The following is a 23,861-nucleotide window of genomic DNA, read 5'->3' on the forward strand; positions in this document are numbered from 1 at the left end:
CAGTGCCTGTGCGTCCAAGCTGCCCGAGATCCAACCTTGCAGTGTCATCTAATGTAGTCCCACTGCGGGCCAGGGATCCATGGGCATGCGCAGTGCATATCATCGCCTCTCACTCACCTCCTTCCTGCTTCTTCAGACTGTGCGGCGTCACGGCCGTGGCATGCTATTAGGGATCAGCTGACGCCGCCTAGTCTGAAGAAGCGTGAAGAAGGGGAGTGAGAGGCTAGTATATGCACTGCGCATGGCCATGGATACCAGGCCCACTGTGGGATCACATTAGACGACACTGCGAGGTGTGATTTCGGGCAGCGTGGACGCACAGGCGCAGCCAGGACGACAACAAATGATGTCAGAGGACGGGCAGCGCAAACTGTGCATGGCCAAGGGATAACATAACAGCGCAGGGTCCATGACGGAATCAAACAACGCTAAGGAGGCAGCGCACGGTGCCAAGGGGGTAGCAATGACGGCTGTGCTGCGTCACATTACAAAGGAAAGTCCCACCTCCGGGACGGTTGGACGGTGTGAGGGGACACATTACATGAGTGTGTAGTTCAGCGTTTGCAAGGAGCATAATTTCAAGAGCGACCTTTCCCTTGTGCAGTATTAGTGCTGCACATGGTGGCTCTTTCAGTAACAAACGCCTAGGGGGGGGGGGGGGACAGGTCCCCTTACATTTTAGTTGTGCCAGCGTGGCGGTCGCATGACACGTTGCCGGATACACAGCTGGGGATCAGCTGACGTTACTGAACCCCAATAACAGAGGAGCGACTGTTGACTGTGCACACAGCACTTCCAGGCACCAACTGGCGGTGTTAGAGCCCAGGGACAGCAGGAGGAGCAGATTGGAGGTATTGCCGCACACACAGCTGGGGATCAGCTGACGTTACTGAACCCCAATAACAGAGGAGCGACTGTTGACTGTGCACACAGCACTTCCAGGCACCAACTGGCGGTGTTAGAGCCCAGGGACAGCAGGAGGAGCAGATTGGAGGTATTGCCGCACACACAGCTGGGGATCAGCTGACGTTACTGAACCCCAATAACAGAGGAGCGACTGTTGACTGTGCACACAGCACTTCCAGGCACCAACTGGCGGTGTTAGAGCCCAGGGACAGCAGGAGGAGCAGAGGAACAGAGTGTAGGCCGAAGCCTGATTGGAGCAAGTTGAAAGGAAACCTTTAACCCCCCCCCCCAAGACGTTTGTAGCTGAAAGAGCCATGTTGTGCAGCACTAAGGATGCAAAAGGAAAAGGTTGCTCTTTTAATTATGCTCCTTGCAAACACCGAAGTAAACACTAAAAATGTGTCCCTTTATACCGTTAAACCGTTCCGGAGGTGCGAATTTCCTTCGTAATGGGACACAGCACAGCTGTCATTCCTATCCCCTTGATGCCGTGCGCTGCCTCCTCAGCGTTGTTTTAAGCTGCCACGGAGCCTGCGCTGTTCTGTTAGCCCTTGGCCATGCCCAATTAGCGCTGCCTGTCTTCTGACATAATTTGGTGTCAGGCTGTCAGTGCCTGTGCGTCCACGCTGCTCCAGATCCCACCTCGCAGTCTCATCTAACGTAATCCCACTGCGGGCCTTGGAACCATGGGCATGCACAGTGCATAACCTCGACTCTCACTCCCCTCCTTCCCTCTTCTTCAGACTGTGCGGTGTCACGGCCGTGGCATGCTAGGGATCAGCTGACGGCGCACAGTCTAAAGAAGGCGGAGGGAAATGAGCGAGAGCCCGAGGGGAAGATATGCACTGCGCATGCCCATGGATCCCAGGCCCGCAGTGTGACTCAATCAGAAGACACTGCGAGGCGGGATCTCGGGCACCGCGGCCGCACAGGCGCAGCCAGCCTGACACCAAATTATGTCAGAAGACAGGCAGCGCAAATAGGGCATGCCCAAGGGATAACAGAACAGCGCAGGCTCCGTGACAGCTTAAAACAACGCTGAGGAGGCAGCGCATGGCACCAAGGGGGTAGGAATGACGGCTGTGCTGCGTCACATTACGAAGGAAAGTCCCAGCTCCGGGACGGTATAACGGTATCAGTGAACACATTTTATAAGTGTTAAGTTCTGCGTGTGCAAAGAGCTAAAAAAAAAGAGCTACCTTTTCCTTGTGCAGCATTACTGCTGCACAAGATGGCTCTTTCAGTAACAAACGACGGGGGGGGGGGGGGGACAGGTTCCCTTACATTTAGGTTGTTGTGCCAGCGTGGCGGTCGCAGGACACATTGCCGGCTACACAGCTGGGGATCAGCTGACGTTACTGAAACCCAATAACACTGGGTCGTATGTTTTTACTGTGCAGCCTGCACTTCTGAGCCGCAACTGGCGGTGTTGGAGCCCAGGAATAGCAGTTTAGGTGGTAGAAAGATGAACACAGCAGGAGACCTGGATGACACCCAATTACTTAATCAGGCAGAGGAGTGGCAAATTCCTGCGAGATCCAGGCCTGGTTCATTTTCAGGAAAGTAAGCCGGTCAACGTTATCGGAGGATAGTCGCATGCGACGGTCTGTTAGTACACCACCTGCGGCACTAAAGACACGTTCCGATAAGACACTAGCCGCAGGGCAAGCCAGCACCTCCAATGCATACTGGCTTAGCTCTGGCCATGTATCCAGCTTAGAGACCCAAAACTTGAACGGGGAAGAGCCGTCTGGGAGTACAGTAAGAGGGCAAGCCATGTAGTCTGTCACCATCTGACGGAACCGTTGCCTCCTGCTGACTGGAGCCGCCGGTGATGGTGTAGACATTTGGGGCGGGCACACAAAAGTGTGCCAGAGTTGTGCCATACTGGGCTTGCCTTAGGCAGAGGCACTGCTTCTGCTCCCTCTTTGGGCAGAGCCTCCCCCACTGCCTCGACGCACTGAGCTGCTTTGTAAAGCACTAGCAGCACTCCTCTCAGTTGGACAGGAGAAGATGATGGAATTCACCAGTGTGTCGTGGTACTCCCGCAATTTACGCTCCCGGGTCAACGCAGGGATGAGGTTTTGGACGTTGTCCCGGTAGCGAGGATCGAGGAGGGTGAACACCCAATAATCAGGCATGTTGAGAATGTGGTCGATGCGGCGGTCGTTTCTCAGGCACTGCAGCATGAAATCCAATATTGTGCTGCAGAGTGCCAACCGGCCCAGAAACGCTGTCCCCTGCTTGAGACATGATCTCTGCCCGCTCGTCATCACCCCACCCTCGCTGTACACACTGACCACTGGACAATTGTGTCGCTCCCTCCTCTGGACGGAGCTCTTCCTCCTCCATTGACTCCTCCTCATCCTCCTCACAAATTGGCCCCTGCGTACCCCTTTGTGAGGAACCACGTGGCGCTGACTCTCCAGAAGCTGATGGAAAAGGTGACTCCTCATCCTCCACCTCTTCCACCACATCATCCCTTAACCCTTGCAAAGTTTGCTGAAGCAGGCAGATAAGGGGGACAGTCATGCTGACTAGTGCATCATCTGCACTTGCCATCCGCGTGGAATAATCAAAAGGACGCAAAACCTGGCAGACGTCCTTCATAGTGGCCCACTCTGTGGTTGTGAAGTCTGATCGGCGCTGACTGCGACTTCTTTGCGCCTGATGCAGCTGGTACTCCATAACTGCTTGCTGCTGCTCACACAACCGCTCCAACATATGTAACGTGGAATTCCACCGGGTAGGTAGGTCACATATGATGCGGTGTTCCGGAAGGCGGAATCGGCGCTGCAGAGCAGCAATGCGGGATCTGGCCAAGCTGGAACGCCGCAAGTGAGCACACTCTAGGCGGACCTTGTGCAGCAGGGCATCAAGATCCGGATAGTCCCTCAGAAAACTCTGCACAACCAAATTGAGCACATGTGCCAGACATGGGATGTGAGTGAGGTTGCCAAGGGCCAAAGCTGCCACCAGATTTCGGCCATTGTCACACACTACCATGCCTGGCTGGAGATTCGCTGGCAGTAACCACACATCGCTCTCCTGCTTTATGGCATTCCAGAGCTCCTGCGCTGTGTGGCTTCGATGCCCCAATGAAACTAGTTTCAAGACGGCCTGCTGACGTTTGGCCACGGCTGTGCTCATGTCGGTCATAGGTAAACGTTCACGGGTCCATGTGGGGGTGGACTGTGACGGATCCTGCAGAGAGGAATCAGAGGAACTGGTGTAAGAGGAGGAGTCGATGCGTACAGACTGGATTCCTGCAATCCTTGGAGTGGGCAGGACACGTCCTGCGCCACTCGCACGATCTGTACCTGGCTCAACAACATTAACCCAATGGGCAGTGAGGGAAACATATCGCCCCTGTCCATGCTGACTGGTCCACGCATCGGTGGTGAGGTGGACCTTGCTACTGACGGCGTTCAGTAGCGCATGTTTTATGTTTGCCTCAACATGCCTGTGCAGGGCAGGGACAGCCTGCCTGCTGAAGTAAAAGCGGCTGGGCACCTTGTACTGTGGGACTGCCAATGCCATCAAGTCACGGAAGCTGTCAGTCTCCACCAGCCTGAACGAGAGCATTTCCAGGGACAACAGTTTGGCAATGCCTGCATTCAGAGCCTGTGCTCGGGGGTGGTTGGCCGAGAATGCCCGCCTTTTCTCCCATGCCTGTACTACCGATGGCTGTAGAGTAGACTGGGAGTGTGAGGATGACTGGGAAGGTGGTGCTGTGGGTGGAATTACACAAGGTCTCTGGGAGGAAGCCAAACCAGCTGTGCGTGAGCTGGAGGAAGAGGCAACACGAGCTGAAGAGGTGGTAGCTGCCGCTGTTGGTTGGCCTACATCTTCAGTGTGTTTCTGTAACTCCACCGCGTGCCTGGTCCGCACATGTTTCCACATATTTGTGGTATTGAGGTTGCTGACATTTTTCCCTCTTTTTACTTTATGATGACACAGCTTGCATTTGACAAAACAAATGTCATCTGCAACTGTGTCAAAAAAGGACCAGGCACTGCAAGTCTTGGGAGCGCCCTTTTTGGCTTTGGAAAGAGACAGGCTCCTAACGGGTGCCAAAGTGGAGGCTACAGGCTCCGCAGTCTTCCCCCTCCCTCTCCCTCTTTGGCCCGTAAGAGGAAGCTCTTCCTCTGAGCTGCTCCCACCACCTTCCTGTTCCTCACGCCACGATGGGTCAAGGACCTCATCATCTCCACTACCCTCTGCCACCAACTGCTCCTCCTGGGTAGTCTCAGCAGCACAGTACGCACGAGAAAGCGGCACCTGAGTTTCATCATCAGATGCGTACTGCGCTGTGGTCACCGGAGGCACTGGCCCACCTGCCTCTTCAGAGTCAGAGAGAAAAAGGTGTTGGGCATCACTGCACACTGCCTCTTCTTCCATTTCTCCAATGCTGCTTGGCTGGCCCCCTGTTTCCAAGCCAAGAGATTCAGAGAACAGAAGTAGAGACGGCTCCTGTCCTGGGCTCTCTGACTGCCTGGCCAATTTGGCAGGTGGTGAAGAGACAGATGGCTGCTCTCCAGTGCTCTGTGCCTGAGAGGATGTGGCACTAACTGAAGTCGATGCCGAGGCGTTAGCTGCCATCCACCCGACAACGGCTTCAATTTGGTCTTCACGCAGCAGCGGTGCACGGCGCTCTCCGACAAAGCTGCGCATGAAGGACTGTTCCCTGCTGAAACTGAGTGACGACGAGTCACCGGCGCCCGCAGCAGGCACAGAATCACCACGTCCTCTCCCTGCTCCTCTCCCTGCTCCGCGCCCACGCCCACGTGCCTTACTCCCTGCCCTCTTCATCTTGGTTGACAGATAAAGATAAGCAGAAAAGTACTAAGGCCTTAGTGTGCTTATTCCTGTAATGCTCCTCCTAACAGGTGTAAGAAACACTAATGTTGTAAATTGTGGACTAAACTTTATTATTTTTCAAATGTGGCCTACACAAGTGTAAGTTGTGTTTGGTGAACTTAACCTTTTTTTTGGTGCAGATCGGACTACAGAGCTAGTTTAAATCACACGGAGACCGTGCAGACAGCCGTAAACGGCGCTGCAAGGCCAAGAAACCCTCCTCTAGGTTATCCTATATAGTGTTTTTCCACTATTTAGCTGGATACAAGTGGAAAGACACTAATAGGAATTTTTTTTTTCAAATTTTAAACTGGCTGCACTATTTGAAAAAAAGGAAATTGTTTTTCAAGGTATGAGGCAGTAACGCACCCTGAGCTGAATCCAACCGGCTATGGCTGCACACAGACTACAGGGCGAGCTGCGCTCACACAGAGACCGTGCAGACAGCCGTAAACGGCGCTGCAAGGCCCCCAAAAAAACCTCTAGGTTATCCTATGTAGTGTTTTTCCACAATTGAGCTGGAGACTGGTGGAAAGACACTAATAGGAATTTTTTTTTTTTTCAAATTTTAAACAGGCTGCACTATTTGAAAAAAAGGAAAATTTTTCTCAAGGTATGAGCCAGTAACGAACCCTGAGCTGAATCCAACCGGCTATGGCTGCACACAGACTACAGGGCGAGCTGGGCTCACACGGAGACCGTGCAGACAGCCGTAAACGGCGCTGCAAGGCCAAAAAACCCTCCTCTAGGTTATCCTATATAGTGTTTTTCCACTATTTAGCTGGATACGAGTGGAAAGACACTAATAGGAATTTTTTTTTTCAAATTTTAAACAGGCTGCACTATTTGAAAAAAAGGAAAATTTTTCTCAAGGTATGAGCCAGTAACGAACCCTGAGCTGAATCCAACCGGCTATGGCTGCACACAGACTACAGGGCGAGCTGGGCTCACACGGAGACCGTGCAGACAGCCGTAAACGGCGCTGCAAGGCCCAAAAACCCCCCTCTAGGTTATCCTATGTAGTGTTTTTCCACAATAGAGCTGGAGACTGGTGGAAAAACACTAATAGGAAATTTGAGAAAAAATGTGCAGCAGGCTGCACTAAGAGCAAAAAAGAACAACTGTGTGAGGCAGTGTGAACCCCCCCTGAGCTGAATACAACCGGGTATATGGCTGCACACAGACTACAGAGTGAGCTGCACACACACACACACACAGAGACCTTGCAGAACGCTGTTAAAACAGCGCTGCAAGGCAAGAGCAAGGTGAACAGTGAAGAACACACAGCGTTTTGCTAAATTAGCCTTTGGAAAGGAAAATAAAGCAATTAGCTAGCTCGACTGGCCCTCAGTTAGAACACAGCGTCCTGTCCCTAACTGAAATCACAGCAGAGTGAGCGCAAAATGGCGGCAGCGCTTTTTTATAGTGCAGAGTGACATCATTTCAGCAGCCAATCCCAGCCTTGCCAGTACTTACATGCCCACCATGCTAAACAGGATGTGCCCACACTTTCATTCATTCCTCATTGGCTGCTGCGTTCAATTTGAATTCTGGGAACTTCCGATTCCGGTATCCGATACGCGGGAAGTATCGGAATTCAGTATCGGAATTCCGATACCGCAAATATCGGCCGATACCCGATACTTGCGGTATCGGAATGCTCAACACTATTTACCACACAAAGAGTGCTGTCAAAACAAATCCCTAGAATTATGTTGTTTTTTTTTTTTACCATTTTCACCACACATGGAATTTTGTTCCCACCTCGCCCCACTGTCCAGAAAAGCAGATACGTTCACCTTCATCTCACCCAGGTGTATTACAGCTGGTAGAAAAAAATTGTGTCCTACCCACGGTGGTAATGAGTACAACGTCCTCCCCACCCAAGCCACCAAGTTTTTTAGACGGTTGCTTACTATGGGATCGAGAAGGACACATGCCCACGAAATGGCCCTTTTCACCACAACAGAAAAACACTCCACTTTTCACTGGACAACAGACAATTTACCTGAGAGAGATGCTGCACCCACCTGCATGGGTTCCTCAGTGGGCACAGTACAGATCACCTTTGACCCCGGACCTCCCACACACAGAGGTGACTCTCTATGTATCTGGCAAAGATGGCGATCAACCCGGATCGCAAAAGACATAGCTGCCTCAAGGGAGACTGGAGTCTCATATATTATTATTATTTATATAGCACCATTAATTCCATGGTGCTGTACATGAGAAAGGGGTTACGTACAGTTATAGATATCATTTACAGTAAACAAATTTACAATGACAGACTGGTGCAGAGGGGAGAGGACCCTGTCCTTGCGGACTTACATTCTATGGGATAATGGGGAAGAGACAGAAGGTGGGTGGGTGTGGCAGCTCTGGTAGTGGTGAGGTGGCAGCTATGGTTGTGGTGAGGTGGCAGCTCTGGTTGTGGTGAGGCAGCAGCTCGGGTGGTGGTGAGGCGGCAGCTCGGGTGGTGGTGAGGCGGCAGAATGGTTATTGCAGGTTGTAGGCTTTCCTGAAAAGATGGGTTTTCAGGTTCCGTCTGAAGGATCCAAGGGTGGTGGATAATCAGACGTGTTGAGGTGTGGAATTCCAGAGGATGGGGGATATTCAGGAGAAATCTTGGAGGCGGTTGTGTGAGGAACGAATAAGTGTGGAGGAGAGTAGGAGGTCCTGGGAGGATCGAAGATTACGTGAGGGAGGATATGGGGAGATTAGTTCTGAGATATAGGGAGGGGACAGGTTGTGGATGGCTTTGTAGATCAATGTTAGTAGTTTGAACTGGATTTGTTGGGGAATTGGGAGCCAGTGGAGGGATTTGCAGTGGGGAGAAGCAAGGGAGTAGCGAGGAGAGAGGTGGATTAGCCGGGCAGCAGAGTTGAGGACAGACTAGAGTAGTGCAAGAGAGTTAGCGAGGAGGTCACAGAGGAGGGTGTTGCAGTAATCGAGGCGGGAGATGATGAGGGTATGCACAAGAGTTTTAGTAGATTGTGGGCTGAGGAAGGGACGGATTCTGGCAATATTTTTGAGGTAGAGGCGACAGGAGGTGGCAAGAGTTTGGAAATGTGGTTTGAATGTCAGGACAGAGTCGAGAGTTACCCCGAGGCGGCGGATTTCAGGTGCGGGAGAGAGCGTAATGCCGTTTACCATAATAGATAGATCAGGTAGGGGGGGATACGCGAGATGTAGGAAAGATGATGAGTTTGGTTTTGTCTACATTGAGTTTTAGGAAGCAAGAGGTGAAGACGGATGATATGGCTGATAGACACTCCGGGATTCTGGACAGCAGAGAGGTGACATCTGGGCCAGAGAGGTAGATCTGAGTGTCTTCCGCATACAGGTGGTACTGGAAGCCATGGGACTTTATGAGTTTTCCTAGGCCAAAGGTATAGATAGAACAAAATAGGGGCCCTAGGACAGAGTCTTGAGGGACTCCAACAGAGAGATGGTGGGATGAGGAGGTAGTGTGGGAGTGGCTGGGAGTCAGATGGGAGAGAAAATGCCCAAGCTTGGGGGTCCCCCTGAAGGATCGAGATTACTATCCCCACACGTTGCTCCTCTGAACCTGAGGAAGCAGGGTGTAGCCTGAAGTATATTTTGCAGGCCTCCCTGAACACAGCAAACTTGTCATGCCTCAGAGAATCTGTCAGGCAAAGTGATCTTGGGCTCCACTACAGTTTGCATGGGAGAAGAGATTCCCGCACTAGATGTATTAGTGTGTTGCAAAACCTCCATGTGCAAATCTGCCACCTCCAGACTGAGCTTCTGCAGTTGCCCTGTCAGAGCAGTGATTGAATCCATAATAGATCAGAAAATGGTTGTGGCCAGAGCTCATGTCACAACACAGCTGTCGGGGCTCCTTCCCTGTCCCTATCTCTAGGGGGTGCCCTAGCTCGCCCTATTCCCCATGATACTTCCAAAGTGGAGTTGCAGGGGACACCACCCTTGCCATGTCTCCTGAGTTAGCCCTCCGTCTGTTCTCTTCCCCCACAAGGGTGCTATTGTGCACCGCAGTACACCAACCCGACAAACAAGGCTAAACAAATAAGGAATAACAGAAAACTCCCGGCACACAAAATATTCACTCACATATAACAGAGGAATACACTAGGGAGTGGAGGTAGAGGAAAAAGCAAAATTAAAGAAAGGAGAATTACCACACTTTCAAATCACGCAGCAGTCACAGATAACTCCTTCAACACTCCTTCTCATATCAACACCTCTCCCTCCTGAAGCCATGCAGCAAATTCTAGCTCTGATAAGGATTTGCATCAGAGCCCAGATTATAAAGGAAACAGGTGTGGCTAGCTGAGCAGAAGAACTAAACACCATTAGAATGAAGGAAAAGTGCTTCTTCTCAGTGCAAGAGTGGGAGCAATCAGACACAGCGGTCTTCTAGCTCCTCTCTATCGCAGAAACCCCATGACATCAACATTATATAAATCATCATCCTCTCTTTGAAAAGGTTTGTATTTCTGGGCGTGCCTCTTTCTTTAAGAAAACAAAACAAAAACATGTCAATTTGTATTTCAATTATGTTTATTGAATATTTATGTGAATAAAAGGGAAAGGAAAAGGGAACATAGGAGAGAAGGAAAATATATATGACTGGCAAAGGAGAGAGAGGAGAGGGAAGGTTTTAAGGTTTTAAAAAGAAAACCCTATATACCACTATATGGGGATGGAAGTTTTTTTTAATCTTTTGTCAACGCAAATAGATCGTTTCTTAAAGGGAACCTGTCACCCCGTTTTTTCAAGAAGAGCTAAAAATAGCGTTAAATAGGGGCAGAGCTGGGCTTTACATTAGTGTATTTTGGAGCCTTTATTCCCCACCTATGCTGCCGAAATACCTTTGTAAAGTCGCCGTTTTGGGCTGTCACTCACGCTGGTCAGGTCAGGTCATATGGGCGTGATGAAAGCGCTGTTTCTCCCCCAGATCTCCGTTGGTGACGTAGTGGTGTGCGTATGTCTGTTATGACACGGTGGTTTAGGAGCAACATGGAACGAGCTCTGAAGGAAGTGGTAACTGTACTGACCGCAGTCCCTAAGCTCAACACAACACTAGAAGTAGCCGTGGGATGCTCCTAACTCTCCCTAGGCACCTTGTCACCGCCTAAGAGCTAACTACCCCTAAAGATAGAAGCAGGAAAACTATCTTGCCTCAGAGAAAATCCCCAAAGGATAGATTAGCCCCCCACAAATAATGACTGTGAGTGGAGAGGGAAAAGACATACACAGAATGAAACCAGGATGAGCACAGGAGGCCAGTCTAGCTTGATAGATAGGACAGGATGGAATACTGTGCGGTCAGTATAAAACACTACAAAAATCCACGCAGAGTTTACTAAAAATCTCCACCCCTGACTAAAGGTGTGGAGGGTAAATCTGCTTCCCAGAGCTTCCAGCAAGACAGAATTAATTCATACTGATAACGCTGGATAAACATAGAAAACACAGAACGGATAAGTCCACAATCTGTGAACAGAAAAGAGCAAGCAAAAACTTAGCTTAGCTGAACTGGTCAGGATAACAGGGAAATCCAAAGAGATGTGAATCCAACCAGGAACCATTTACAAGTGGCACTAGCTGAAGGACAGAGCCAGCCATAAATAGCCGAGCAGAAAAGACGATCAGTGGAAGCAGCTGAAGACAGCTAACTCCAAGGAGCAGCCATACCACTTGAAACCACAAGAGGGAGCCCAAGAGCAGAACTCACAAAAGTGCCACTTACAACCACCGGAGGGAGCCCAAGAGCGGAATTCACAACAGTACCCCCCCCCTTGAGGAGGGGTCACCGAACCCTCACCAGAGCCCCCAGGCCGATCAGGACGAGCCAAGTGAAAAGCACGAACCAAATTGGTGGCATGGACATCGGAGGCAACAACCCAAGAATTATCCTCCTGACCATAACCCTTCCACTTGACAAGATACTGAAGCCTCCGCCTCGAAAAACGAGAATCCAAAATCTTCTCAACCTCATATTCCAACTCTCCCTCAACCAACACCGGGGCAGGAGGGTCAACCGAGGGAACAACGGGCGCAAGTCCCACAGGACTGCACAAAAGCACGGACATCGCGTGACAAGGAAGGCCACCAAAAGGACCTAGCAACCAAATCTCTGGTACCAAAAATCCCAGGATGACCAGCCAACACTGAACAATGAGCCTCAGAAATCACCTTACTCGTCCATCTATCAGGAACAAACAGCTTCCCCACAGGACAGCGGTCAGACCTATCAGCCTGAAATTCCTGAAGCACCTGCCGCAAATCAGGGGAGATGGCAGAAAGAATCACCCCTTCCTTAAGAATGCCAACCGGCTCAAAGACTCCAGGAGAATCAGGCGAAAAACTCCTAGAGAGGGCATCAACCTTAACATTCTTAGATCCCGGAAGATACGAGACCACAAAATCAAAACGGGAGAAAAACAGAGACCATCGAGCCTGTCTAGGATTCAGCCGCTTGGCTGACTCGAGGTAAACCAGATTCTTATGATCAGTCAAGACCACAATGCGGTGCTTAGCTCCCTCAAGCCAATGTCGCCACTCCTCAAACGCCCACTTCATAGCCAACAACTCCCGATTACCGACATCATAATTGCGTTCCGCAGGCGAAAATTTTCTGGAAAAAAAGGCACACGGTTTCATCAAAGAACCATCAGACTCCCTCTGAGACAAAACGGCCCCTTCCCCAATCTCAGAAGCGTCGACCTCAACCTGAAAAGGAAGAGAAACATCCGGCTGACGCAACACAGGGGCAGAAGTAAATCGGCGTTTAAGCTCCTGAAAGGCCTCAACAGCCGCAGAGGACCAATTCGTCATATCAGCGCCTTTCTTCGTCAAATCAGTAAGGGGCTTAACCACACTGGAAAAGTTGGCAATGAAACGGCGATAGAAATTAGCAAAGCCCAAAAATTTTTGAAGGCCCTTCACAGATGTGGGTTGAATCCAGTCATGAATAGCTTGGACCTTAACAGGATCCATTTCTATAGACGAGGGAGAAAAAATAAAACCCAAAAAAGAGACCTTCTGAACTCCGAATAGGCACTTAGACCCCTTCACAAACAAAGCATTATCACGAAGGATCTGGAACACCATCCTGACCTGCTTCACATGAGACTCCCAATCATCGGAAAAAAACAAAATATCATCCAAATATACGACCATGAATTTATCAAGATAATTGCGGAAAATATCATGCATGAAAGACTGGAACACAGATGGAGCATTAGAGAGCCCAAATGGCATCACAAGGTATTCAAAATGGCCTTCGGGCGTATTAAATGCAGTTTTCCATTCGTCACCCTGTTTAATACGAACAAGATTATATGCCCCTCAGAGGTCAATCTTAGTAAACCAACTAGCCCCCTTAATCTGAGCAAACAAATCAGTAAGCAGAGGCAAGGGGTATTGGAATTTAACCGTGATCTTATTAAGAAGGCGATAATCAATACAGGGTCTCAAGGAGCCATCTTTCTTAGCAACAAAAAAGAAACCCGCTCCCAATGGTGACGAAGAGGGCCGAATATGCCCCTTCTCCAAAGACTCCTTAACATAACTCTGCATGGCGGCATGCTCTGGCACAGACAGATTGAAAAGTCGGCCCTTAGGGAACTTGCAACCAGGAATCAAGTTAATAGCACAATCACAGTCCCTGTGCGGTGGAAGGGAACTGGACTTGGGCTCATCAAATAGATCCTGGAAATCCGACAAAAACTCAGGGACCTCAGAAGAGGGGGAAGAGGAAATTGACATCAAAGGAACGTCACTATGTACCCCTTGACAACCCCAACTAGTCACAGACATAGTTTTCCAATCCAGCACCGGATTATGTTCCTGTAACCATGGAAAACCCAGTACAACAACATCATGCAGGTTATGCAACACCAGAAAACGGCAATTTTCCTGATGTGCTGGGGCCATGTACATAGTCATCTGCGTCCAGTACTGAGGTTTATCCTTGGCCAATGGAGTAGCATCAATGCCCCTCAAAGGAATAGGGCTCTGCAAAGGCTGCAAGGAAAAACCACAGCGCCTGGCGAATTCCAAGTCCATTAAGTTCAGGGCAGCACCTGAATCCACAAATGCCATGACAGAAAAGGACGACAATGAGCAAATCAGGATCACAGATAAGAGAAATTTAGGCTGTATAGTACTAATGGTAACAGACCTAGCGACTCTCTTAGTACGCTTAGGGCAATCAGAGATAACATGAGTAGAATCACCACAGTAAAAACACAGCCTATTCTGACGTCTGAATTCCTGCCGTTCTGTTCTAGTCAAAATCCTATCACATTGCATAGGTTCAGGACTCTGCTCCGAGGACACTGCCATATGGTGCACAGCTTTGCGCTCGCGCAGACGCCGATCAATCTGAATGGCTAGAGACATAGATTCGCTCAAACCGGCAGGCATAGGAAAGCCCACCATAACATCTTTAAGGGCTTCAGAAAGTCCTTTACTGAAAATAGCAGCCAGAGCCTCCTCATTCCATTTAGTGAGCACAGACCATTTTCTAAATTTCTGGCAGTATAATTCTGCCACTTCCTGACCTTGACACAAGGCCAACAGGGTTTTTTCTGCATGATCCACAGAATTAGGTTCGTCATACAATAATCCAAGCGCTTGAAAAAATGCGTCTACATTCAATAATGCGGGATCCCCTGTTTCAAGAGAAAAGGCCCAGTCTTGAGGGTCACCACGCAGCAAGGATATGATGATTATTACTTGCTGAATGGGATCACCTGAAGAACAGGGTTTCAAAGCAAAAAAACAATTTGCAGTTATTTTTAAAGTTCAAAAACTTGGATCTGTCCCCAAAAAACAAATCAGGAGTAGGAATTCTAGGCTCTAAAGCCGGAGTCTGGACAACATAGTCCTGGATACTCTGTACTCTTGCAGCAAGTTGATCCACACGAGAAAACAAACCCTGAACATCCATGCCAGAGCATATATCCTGAACCACCCAGATATCAAGAGGAAAAAAAAGACAAACCAGAGCACAGAAAAAAAAATGGTTCAAAACTTTCTTTTCCTTCTTTTGAGATGCATTTAATTCATTTTTGGCCACTTGTACTATTATGACATGGTGGTTTAGGAGCAACATGGAACGAGCTCTGAAGGAAGTGGTGACTGTACTGACCGCAGTCCCTAAGCTCAACACAACACTAGAAGTAGCCGTGGGATGCTCCTAACTCTCCCTAGGCACCTCGTCACCGCCTAAGAGCTAACTACCCCTAAAGATAGAAGCAGGAAAACTATCTTGACTCAGAGAAAATCCCCAAAGGATAGATTAGCCCCCCACAAATAATGACTGTGAGTGGAGAGGGAAAAGACATACACAGAATGAAACCAGGATGAGCACAGGAGGCCAGTCTAGCTTAATAGATAGGACATGATGGAATACTGTGCGGTCAGTATAAAACACTACAAAAATCCATGCAGAGTTTACTAAAAATCTCCCCACCTGACTAAAGGTGTGGAGGGTAAATCTGCTTCCCAGAGCTTCCAGCAAGACAGAATTAATTCATACTGATAACGCTGGATAAACATAGAAAACACAGAATGGATAAGTCCACAATCTGTGAACAGAAAAGAGCAAGCAAAAACTTAGCTTAGCTGAACTGGTCAGGATAACAGGGAAATCCAAAGAGATGTGGATCCAACCAGGAACCATTTACAAGTGGCACTAGCTGAAGGACAGAGCCAGGCATAAATAGCCGAGCAGAAAAGATGATCAGTGGAAGCAGCTGAAGACAGCTAACTCCAAGGAGCAGCCATACCACTTGAAACCACAAGAGGGAGGCCAAGAGCAGAACTCACAAAAGTGCCACTTACAACCACCGGAGGGAGCCCAAGAGCGGAATTCACAACACATGTCCAAGTGGCTTCTCGGGGCTTCAGGAAAATGGCCGCAGGATGCCGCGCGTGCGCAGATGAAGATCTCGGCGGCCATTTTCCTGCAGCCGAGATGCGAACCCGGGAAGCCGAGAAGAACCATCTGCGCACGCGCGGCCTCACAAAGATGGCCGCGCCCACCGATAAACGGCTGAATAGTGCAGATCATGCTATTTTCCTTGAAGCTGCGCAGTGGATTCGCCACTTGGACATGCGCACACCAGTACGCCACCAACGGAGATCTGGGGGAGAAACAGCGCTGTCACCACGCCCATATGACCTGACCAGCGTGAGTGACATCCCAAAACGGCGACTTTACAAAGGTATATCGGCAGCATAGGTGGGGAATAAAGGCTCCAAAATACACTAATGTAAAGCCCAGCTCTGCCCCTATTTAACGCTATTTTTAGCTCTTCTTGAAAAAACGGGGTGACAGGTTCCCTTTAACCAAGTCGAGTGGAAGGACACAATGATGTCTCTAGCTATATCTGTTGTTAGAGAACTTGGCCTACAGATTCTGAATGTTTTGTCTATCAGGTTTCCTTCCTTTATTTTTGGCAATAGATGGGAGATCATTTTAGAAATATAATTTTCCAATTGAGAAGCATGGACAGACTCCGGAATCCCTCAAATTTTTAAATTATTTTTCCTTTTAATATCTTCATAGTTTGCCAAACAGTTTTTATAGGAAGGAATATACTTTTGGATCTGTTTTAAAGAGTCTGAGAATATAGATAAGTTTTAAAAATTATGGGACAACGGGATTTCAAAATTTTTTAAGTTATTCGTTTTTTTTGGAGGAATGTAGGTTGGTGTCAGGAGCTTATAAAGAATTTAAATTGGTTTCTTTGTATATGAGATATAGTATATCTTTAAGTTGTTTAACAAAAATCTCCGAAGCCTTGACCTCATTTGCTTGGGTGGGATCAGATGTCGTTAGGTTAGTCACCAAATAGTCCTCCACATTCCCTCCAGTCCGGAAGTCTTTTCCTGAAATATTAATTGATGTTAAAAAGGTTTAGCAAATATTTACCATAAAAATTTCAGAAGGAGATTCTGTGGAGCGGGTAAATTGTCAACCAGAGAAAATTTAAAGGGGTGATCCCTAGTCTCAGCTGAAGATTGCTCCTGATTAGAGTTTCCTTTATATGATTGCATTGAGGACTTTCCTGAAAATTCAGAATTCTCGGATCCCATAAGACTCTCTGAGTGGGAGTGCAAAGAGGATATTTCGTCAGAGTCTACAGATTTGTTGGGGCTTTGTGATGAGATTTCTTCAAAACTATCAGGGAAATCCGAGGTCTCTGAACTCCCTAAGTGTGAGTCAGAAGAAGAAAGAATACTGGGATCCTCATCTCTGGGAAAATAAAAATTTGTGTGATAGTCAACATATTCAATTTTATCCTCCAAAGATGAGTCTGTTGAGAATGGGTGCTTTGAATTGTTTCCCTCTTCAGAAAAGAAAGATCCTGAAAAATAAATAGGATTTTTAGAGCGCAAAAGTCAGAATCTATTTGTGGATGGAGTGGCGAAGTGGTACCTGAATAAGGTTTTGTATAAGTTCAGGAATAATGTTAGATTTCTTTACAGCAATTTTTGCAGAATTATCACGAAACATCTTTATCAATTCCCTTGTGATATCATTACAATCATTTTCCTATATCTGTGCACATTGATGTAGCATTTGATTTATATTAGCGGAAGATGCAGCAGCGTCGAGCAGGTTAATTTGCTTTGAATCACTAGCAGGCCCACTCATAGATGTAGTGCCCATTTTAATAGAAGGGTTAGTATCCCTGGACATACAGTATCATTTATGCATTCAGAATCTGTGAAGGTAGAATTCATAATGGCAGATCCATTTGTTATTAAATGAGGATCGCAGTTTGCGGTTACAATTGTTGTACAAGTATCTAAGGACTACCTGCCCAGCCTCTCTAGATAGTATACATTCTTAGGTGTATTGCTGTGAGTTTTAAGGACTATATTCAAGGGATCACGGGTGTCACAAGTAATTAGGGAAAAGCTACAGTGTGGGAGAACAGACTATTTGTCTATGTGGTTTGTGCATAGTCCTTTCTTACAGATATGGTCCTGAGCTATAGATCCCTCAGTTTTTAGTGCAGCATTCAGTAATTCAGGGGTGGCACAAGCCCCTAAAAGATTGTGGGGGTGCAAGCCACCGCACCTCATCATCGTCACCAGTCTGAGAGAGGGGGGAGAGGCACATCCGTGCTGTGAGAGCTCCGGAGCCACCTCCATGGGACTTTTTCATAGTCCCACCCGGTGGCCCGGACCCTTGGCTATATTCATGCCAATTTTTGTAATAATCTCTGGTGGTTTAGGGGTGGCACAGTGTCCTGAAAGTGGGAAATACCGCTGAATGCTATGGGACAGAGACGGGGGTGGAGTTTTACTCCCCGCCCCTTCATCAATATTACCAGTCTTAATATCCCAGCTTTCAATCCTCTTCCCCATCAGCTGGTGAGGAGACTGCGGCAGTCCACGAAGCCTCTCCTCTGGGACCCCGCAGCAGATGCTGTGGCCATGGCAGGGCTGCGAATCTTCACTCCAGGCACCAGACGAGCCGTCAATGATCCGGAGGGTTTCCCCACTGCCAGAGAATGTAGTTTACTGGCACCAGAGTTATATGTGCCTAAGTGGAGTTGTAGTAACTGTTCATTTCCCAAATATAAGTCCTTTTTATGGGCTCTTTATGTTCCTGGGGCCTCTTTATCCTTTATCCATAAGTGGCAGGGGCACTGCTATTGTTTCCATTCAAACTTGCCTGACTGGCCATATTGTGTGACCTCGTCCTTTAATTGTTCAATTAAAGTTTTTTCTTTAATAAATCTGTTTTCTTCATTAATTTGGTTGCTGGCATGGTCTAGATGGTATTCCAAAACTTTTAGTCCATAAAATCCACTTTAAGTACGCCAGAAAGAGCTTATTTTAAGGGAATTTCAGGAGCTCTGTAGGGACACGTCTGCTCCTGTCCCCTGCAAAACATGTCAATTTGTGTTAAAAAGATAAATTAATGCATTTTTAACCTACTTTTTTGTACTTTTTTTCATACAAAAATGTTTTGAAATTGAGGTAAAAAAAATTAAAATGATCATTGAATGTTGACTGATTATTTACTTTTTTACTTGATCTTTTTCTTTAATCTTTGCTCTATTTTTCTTTTTAGGAAGGCTTTTCATAATTTTAATTATTTTTTCTTCTTCTACAATGTGATTCTTGGTTTGGGAGCCTGCCTTGCTAGACTTTTTTCTGGTTTGATTTTGGGAAGTTGGTTAGTTGCAAGGATTGATCGGACAATATTACAACGCGGATATGAGTCTGCAGACATGGGTAAGACAGTCTCCATGGGCAATTTGCCTTATACTAGTATGTTATATTCAAAACATATTCCCTGTAATTCAGCAATACAAAGCTGTCAGACCAATATTGATTCAATTCCTAATTCTTTCCTATCAATCCCTAGGGTTGTTTAAATTGTAATATCAAGTTCCCACTTTCCTTTATCCCTTTTCTCATGTAAATTTCTAAATGGTAAACCCTTTGACTTCCATACCACAGCTGTGTTGAATGCATTATTTCCAATATTCTCAAGCAAAGAGATCATTTAACCCTGCCACCCATAAAATTGTCAGCCTCTATGATTCCCTAAGCAGCCAAATACCCTGACTCCCTACCTTATTCTCTCACTGGTGATAAGTGCCCATAAAAAGCCCTTACCTCAAAATTTGGCTAAGTTGGTGAAGGTCAATATTATTATTATTATTATTATACATTTTTATAGCGCCATTTATTCCATGGCGCTTTACATGTGAATACGGGGCAAATATAGACAAATACATTAAACATGAGCAGATAACAAGGCACACGAGTACATAAGGAGGCAATGTGGCAATGTGTACTTGAATGCTAATAAACCAACTTTGTGTATCTTAAGGCTACAATACATGGATTGGAATGATATTTGTGGACCACTATCACAATAACCCGGTACTTGTGAGTTTTTGCAACATTCTCCTGACAATGACAGCTGAAAAAAGACTCAAAGAGTTGCCTGCATATTATGGGTTTGGTAATACAGGAGGTAAGACAATAACGCAAATGTTTACTTTTCCTCTAGCCATTACTGCCTTTTCACCAAACCCTGTTTTCACTTTCCTGACAAGGCCATATTTTTCAATACTGACATCATCATGTCACTTTGTGTAGTTATAACTCTAGAATTGTTCTGTATTCATACACGTTGATACGGTGTGTGATCCAACATACAGCATAAACCACTTCTGTCTTCCAAATAAGCAGACTGTTCTCTGTAGTCTAACTTGTTTATTGGTAACAGGTATTAAAAATGCCGTAAAACTATAAGAATACAAATGATACGGATAAGTATTGAGCCAAATAACAGCACAGCTGATACTTTACAACTATCAGGAAAAATATACAGGATGATGCAACTTCTACATATAACTACATACAGCAAGTGACTGATAATAGATTTCACAAGTACTAGCTGCTATACAATAAATCACATTCTGTAGAACACTATATTGCAAGAACAGAGGTAACAATCTTACGGATAAACTTAACCAGGATGGCAAGCAAGTGAGATAATTCAGCACAGCACATGAACACGTGTGTCCCAGGAAGTACACAGGAAAGTAATTGAGTCTCTCTCTCTCTCCCAGCATACCTTGGTACAATCCCACAATGCAACACTCATTATTATTAAAACACAGGTTATAAATTTAACCACCACTGGGTGGTGCTATAACACAGCAAACCAACACTATAGTACCAAAACTTTAATGCATGAAACGAGCTACACTGTCCTTATTAAAATGGACAGAACACACCCGGCATGGCATCAACCGATGCCACCTACGGGCTCTTTTGGCGAAAACAGTAAGACAAGTTCCGCAACTGGTCTGAGGAATAGTCTACTCTCCCCGGACTTGCCTACTTTGACCTCGACCATACGCACCCTCCCATCTTTGCTTGGGAATATTTTAGTGATGAGGCCTAGTGGCCACTCATTGCAATGAGGCTGGCTGTCTTTCATGAGAACAACATCACCGGTTTTGATGCTTGGTTTGTTGGTCTGACACTTCTTCCTTAGTTGTAAGGTGGAGAGGTACTGCTTCCTCCATCTGTCCCAGAAGGTATTGGAGAGATTTTGTACTTGTCTCCATTGCCGTCTTTAGAGGTCCTTGTTGCTAAATTCTCCAGGTGGAGTGCTGAGAACACTGGCTTTCTGATTAAGTAACATGGCAGGAGTGAGAATGGTCGGATCCTCAGAGTAACTAGAAAGTGAAGTCAATGGTCTAGCATTAATGATGGCCGAAACTTCTGCCAGGAATGTGGTCAAACTTTCATGTGTGAGTCTTGCACTACCTGCTTGCAAAAAAATGGAGTCAAGGATTCTGCGTGCCATTCTTATCATCCTCTCCCAAGCACCTCCCATGTGAGAAGAGTGTGGTAGATTGAAAGTCCAGGTGCATCCCTGCTCACTCAGGTATCTTTCCACACTGGTGGTATCTAAGTTGGAAGGAATTTGAAGTTCTTTCACTGCTCCTACAAAGTTGGTACCTCTATCAGAGCGTACGTGCTTCACAGGGCCTCTGGTTGCGTGGTCCGCAGGATTGTGGTGTGTGGACACATAGTGCCACTGTTTAGGGTCGGTGGATCTCCTGATCCTTAGCACCCGATTGCTGACAGACATAAAGGCAACGAGTTTCATTGCAAATGTACCCCAGCACTACCTTGCTGTCAGTGTAGAACTCGACTTTTTTGACGTCCAGGTCCATTTCTGTCGAGATAAGTTCAGCTAACTCTACCACTAGCACAGCTGCACAGAGTTCCAGTCTGGGTACTGTGTGTTCAAGAAGTGGGGCCAGTTTTGTCTGGCTCATAACAAGCCTTACATGGCATTGTTCGTTGATGTGAGTAGTTTTCAAATACGCTACTGCTGCAATGGCATTGGTTGAGGCATCGCAGAAGATACAAAGTCTTTGCAGGTTCTTCAGCCTTAACACTGCAATTCTCCACTGCTGGTTCTTCTTTTTCTTCTTTAGGCTCAACACTGAAATGCTCCACTGCCGGGTCTTCAGCCTCAACACTGAAATTCTCCACTGCTGGTTCTTCTGGCTCAACACTGCAATTCTCCACTGCTGATTCTTCAGGCTCAACAATGCAATTCACCAATGCAGTTTCTTCAGGCTCAACACTGAAATGCTCCACTGACTGGTGTTCAGCCTCAACGCTGCAATTCCCCACTGCAGTTTCTTTAGCCTCAACACTGCAATTCTCCTCTGCAGTTTCTTCAGCCTCAACACTACAATTGTCCACTGCAGGTTCTTCTTTAGGCTCAACACTGAAAAGCTCCACTGCCGGTCTTCAGCCTCAACACTGCAATTCTCCACTTCTGATTCTTCAGGCTCAACAATGTAATTCTCCAATGCAGTTTCTTCAGGCTCAACACTGAAATGCTCCACTGCCGGGTGTTCAGCCTCAACATTGCAATGCTCCACTGCCAGTTCTTCATCCTCATAACTGCAATTCTCCACTGCTGGTTCTTCAGGCTCAACACTTAAATGCTCCACTGCCGGGTGTTCATCCTCAACACTGCAAAGCTCCAATGCCGGGTCTTCAGCTTCAACACTGACATTCTCCAATGCAAGTTCTTCAACCTCAACACTGCAATTCTCCACTTCAGTTTCTTCTTGTCATGCCGTTGCTGCCGCCGCCTCTCCCCACTGCAGCTCGCCGGGTGCGCGCGCGCATCGCATTCAGCTCTGCGCGTGCGCACATCTGATTCCTCTGTTGGCGCTCTTTCCTGTCCTCTCCGTCATCCTGGAGGACTGTAACCCGGAAGTAGCTCCCATGCTGCTATGTAAACTGCTTCCTGCTGCTTCTCTGTGCCTGATGTTCATTTGTGTTTACAAGTGCTTCTGGCCACCTGTGGTCTCTGTGCGTTCCTAGCTCTCTGACTTTGGGTCTCCTCCGCCCTCTGCAGTGCCTGCCTGTTTCCTGTGTTCCTGCCTTGTTCCTTCAGTTCCTTTTCCTCTGCGGTACCTGCCCGGCTCCTATATCTTTTCCTTGCTCCCATCAGCCTCGGTGTCTCCATATTGTCCTGCCAGCCTCCGTGCCTCCGTAGCGTTCTCATCTTCTCCCTTGTCTCAGTAGTTCCTTTCTGTTCCCTCTTTCCCTTTGTGCCTGCTGTGTTCCCATCTGTTCTCAGTCGACCCTCCAGCTTCCGTGGCGATAGTCCCTCACGGGCCTGCCCCTAACTCTCCCTGTATAGGGGGCGGTCCACCTGGTCAGTTCGTCCGAGAGGGGTTCGTCATCACGGTCCAGTGGGTCCACTCTCCGTTTTTCACTGTTTGAGTCTACGTGCTCTAATCGGACTGCACTCGGGTGACATCCGAGTGCAGCCAGATTCTTACAGCGTTACACTTCTGACTCAACACTGAAATTCTCCACTGCAGGTTTTCCAGGCTCAAAACTGACATTCTCCACTGCCGGGTCTTCATCCTCAACACTGCAATTCTCCAATGCATGTTCTTCATGCTCAACAGTGAAATGCTACACCGCAGGGTGTTTAGCCTCAACACTGCAATGCTCCAATGCTGGGTTTTCATCCTGAACACTGACATTCTCCAATGCTGGTTCTTCTGGCTCAACAATTCACTGCATAAGCAAACAGTATGGGAGTACCACATTTCTAAAAAATTCCAAAAAATAAGACTAATGGGAACTTTGGTTTCATGTGGCCGTCCAGGATGTCTGTTCAAAGGGTTATTGGGGTGCATCCAAATTTGAAGCAGGCCTTGCATTCACTTCATGGGCAAACTATATGGGAGTATAAAAATCATAATAATGGGAACTTTGGTTTCAGGTAGCCATCCAGGACGTCTGTTCAAAGGGTTATTGGTCATGTGTGTAACTTTGGGGCAGGGCAGGTCTTGCATTAAGTTCATAGGCAAAGAGTATGGGAGTACCAAATTTCTAATACTGGGAACTTTGGTTTCATGTGGCAATCCAGGACTTCTATTTTTGGGTTACTGGGGTGCATTCAAATTTGGAGCAGGCCTTGCATTCACATCGTGGGCAAACTGTATGGGAGTAAAAAAAATAAGAATAATGGGATCTTTGGCTTCATGTGACCATCCAAGACGTCT

At 47.3% G+C, this 23,861-nt stretch overlaps 1 protein-coding gene across 2 annotated transcripts in view; it reads left to right on the top strand.

Annotated features, from left to right (window-relative positions):
- Nucleotides 1-23,861, top strand: part of LOC138676973 (stimulated by retinoic acid gene 6 protein-like) — a 633,869-nt gene that overhangs the window by 603,795 nt on the left and 6,213 nt on the right. For both annotated transcript variants that reach the window (XM_069766703.1, XM_069766713.1), the window contains 2 exons: nt 18,854-19,017; nt 19,622-19,768. In XM_069766703.1, coding sequence (XP_069622804.1) covers nt 18,854-19,017; nt 19,622-19,768 — 311 coding nt within the window. The remainder of the gene's footprint in view (nt 1-18,853; nt 19,018-19,621; nt 19,769-23,861) is intronic.

The sequence above is a fragment of the Ranitomeya imitator genome, chromosome 1 (genome assembly GCF_032444005.1).
Source record: "Ranitomeya imitator isolate aRanImi1 chromosome 1, aRanImi1.pri, whole genome shotgun sequence".
NCBI lineage: Eukaryota > Metazoa > Chordata > Amphibia > Anura > Dendrobatidae > Ranitomeya > Ranitomeya imitator.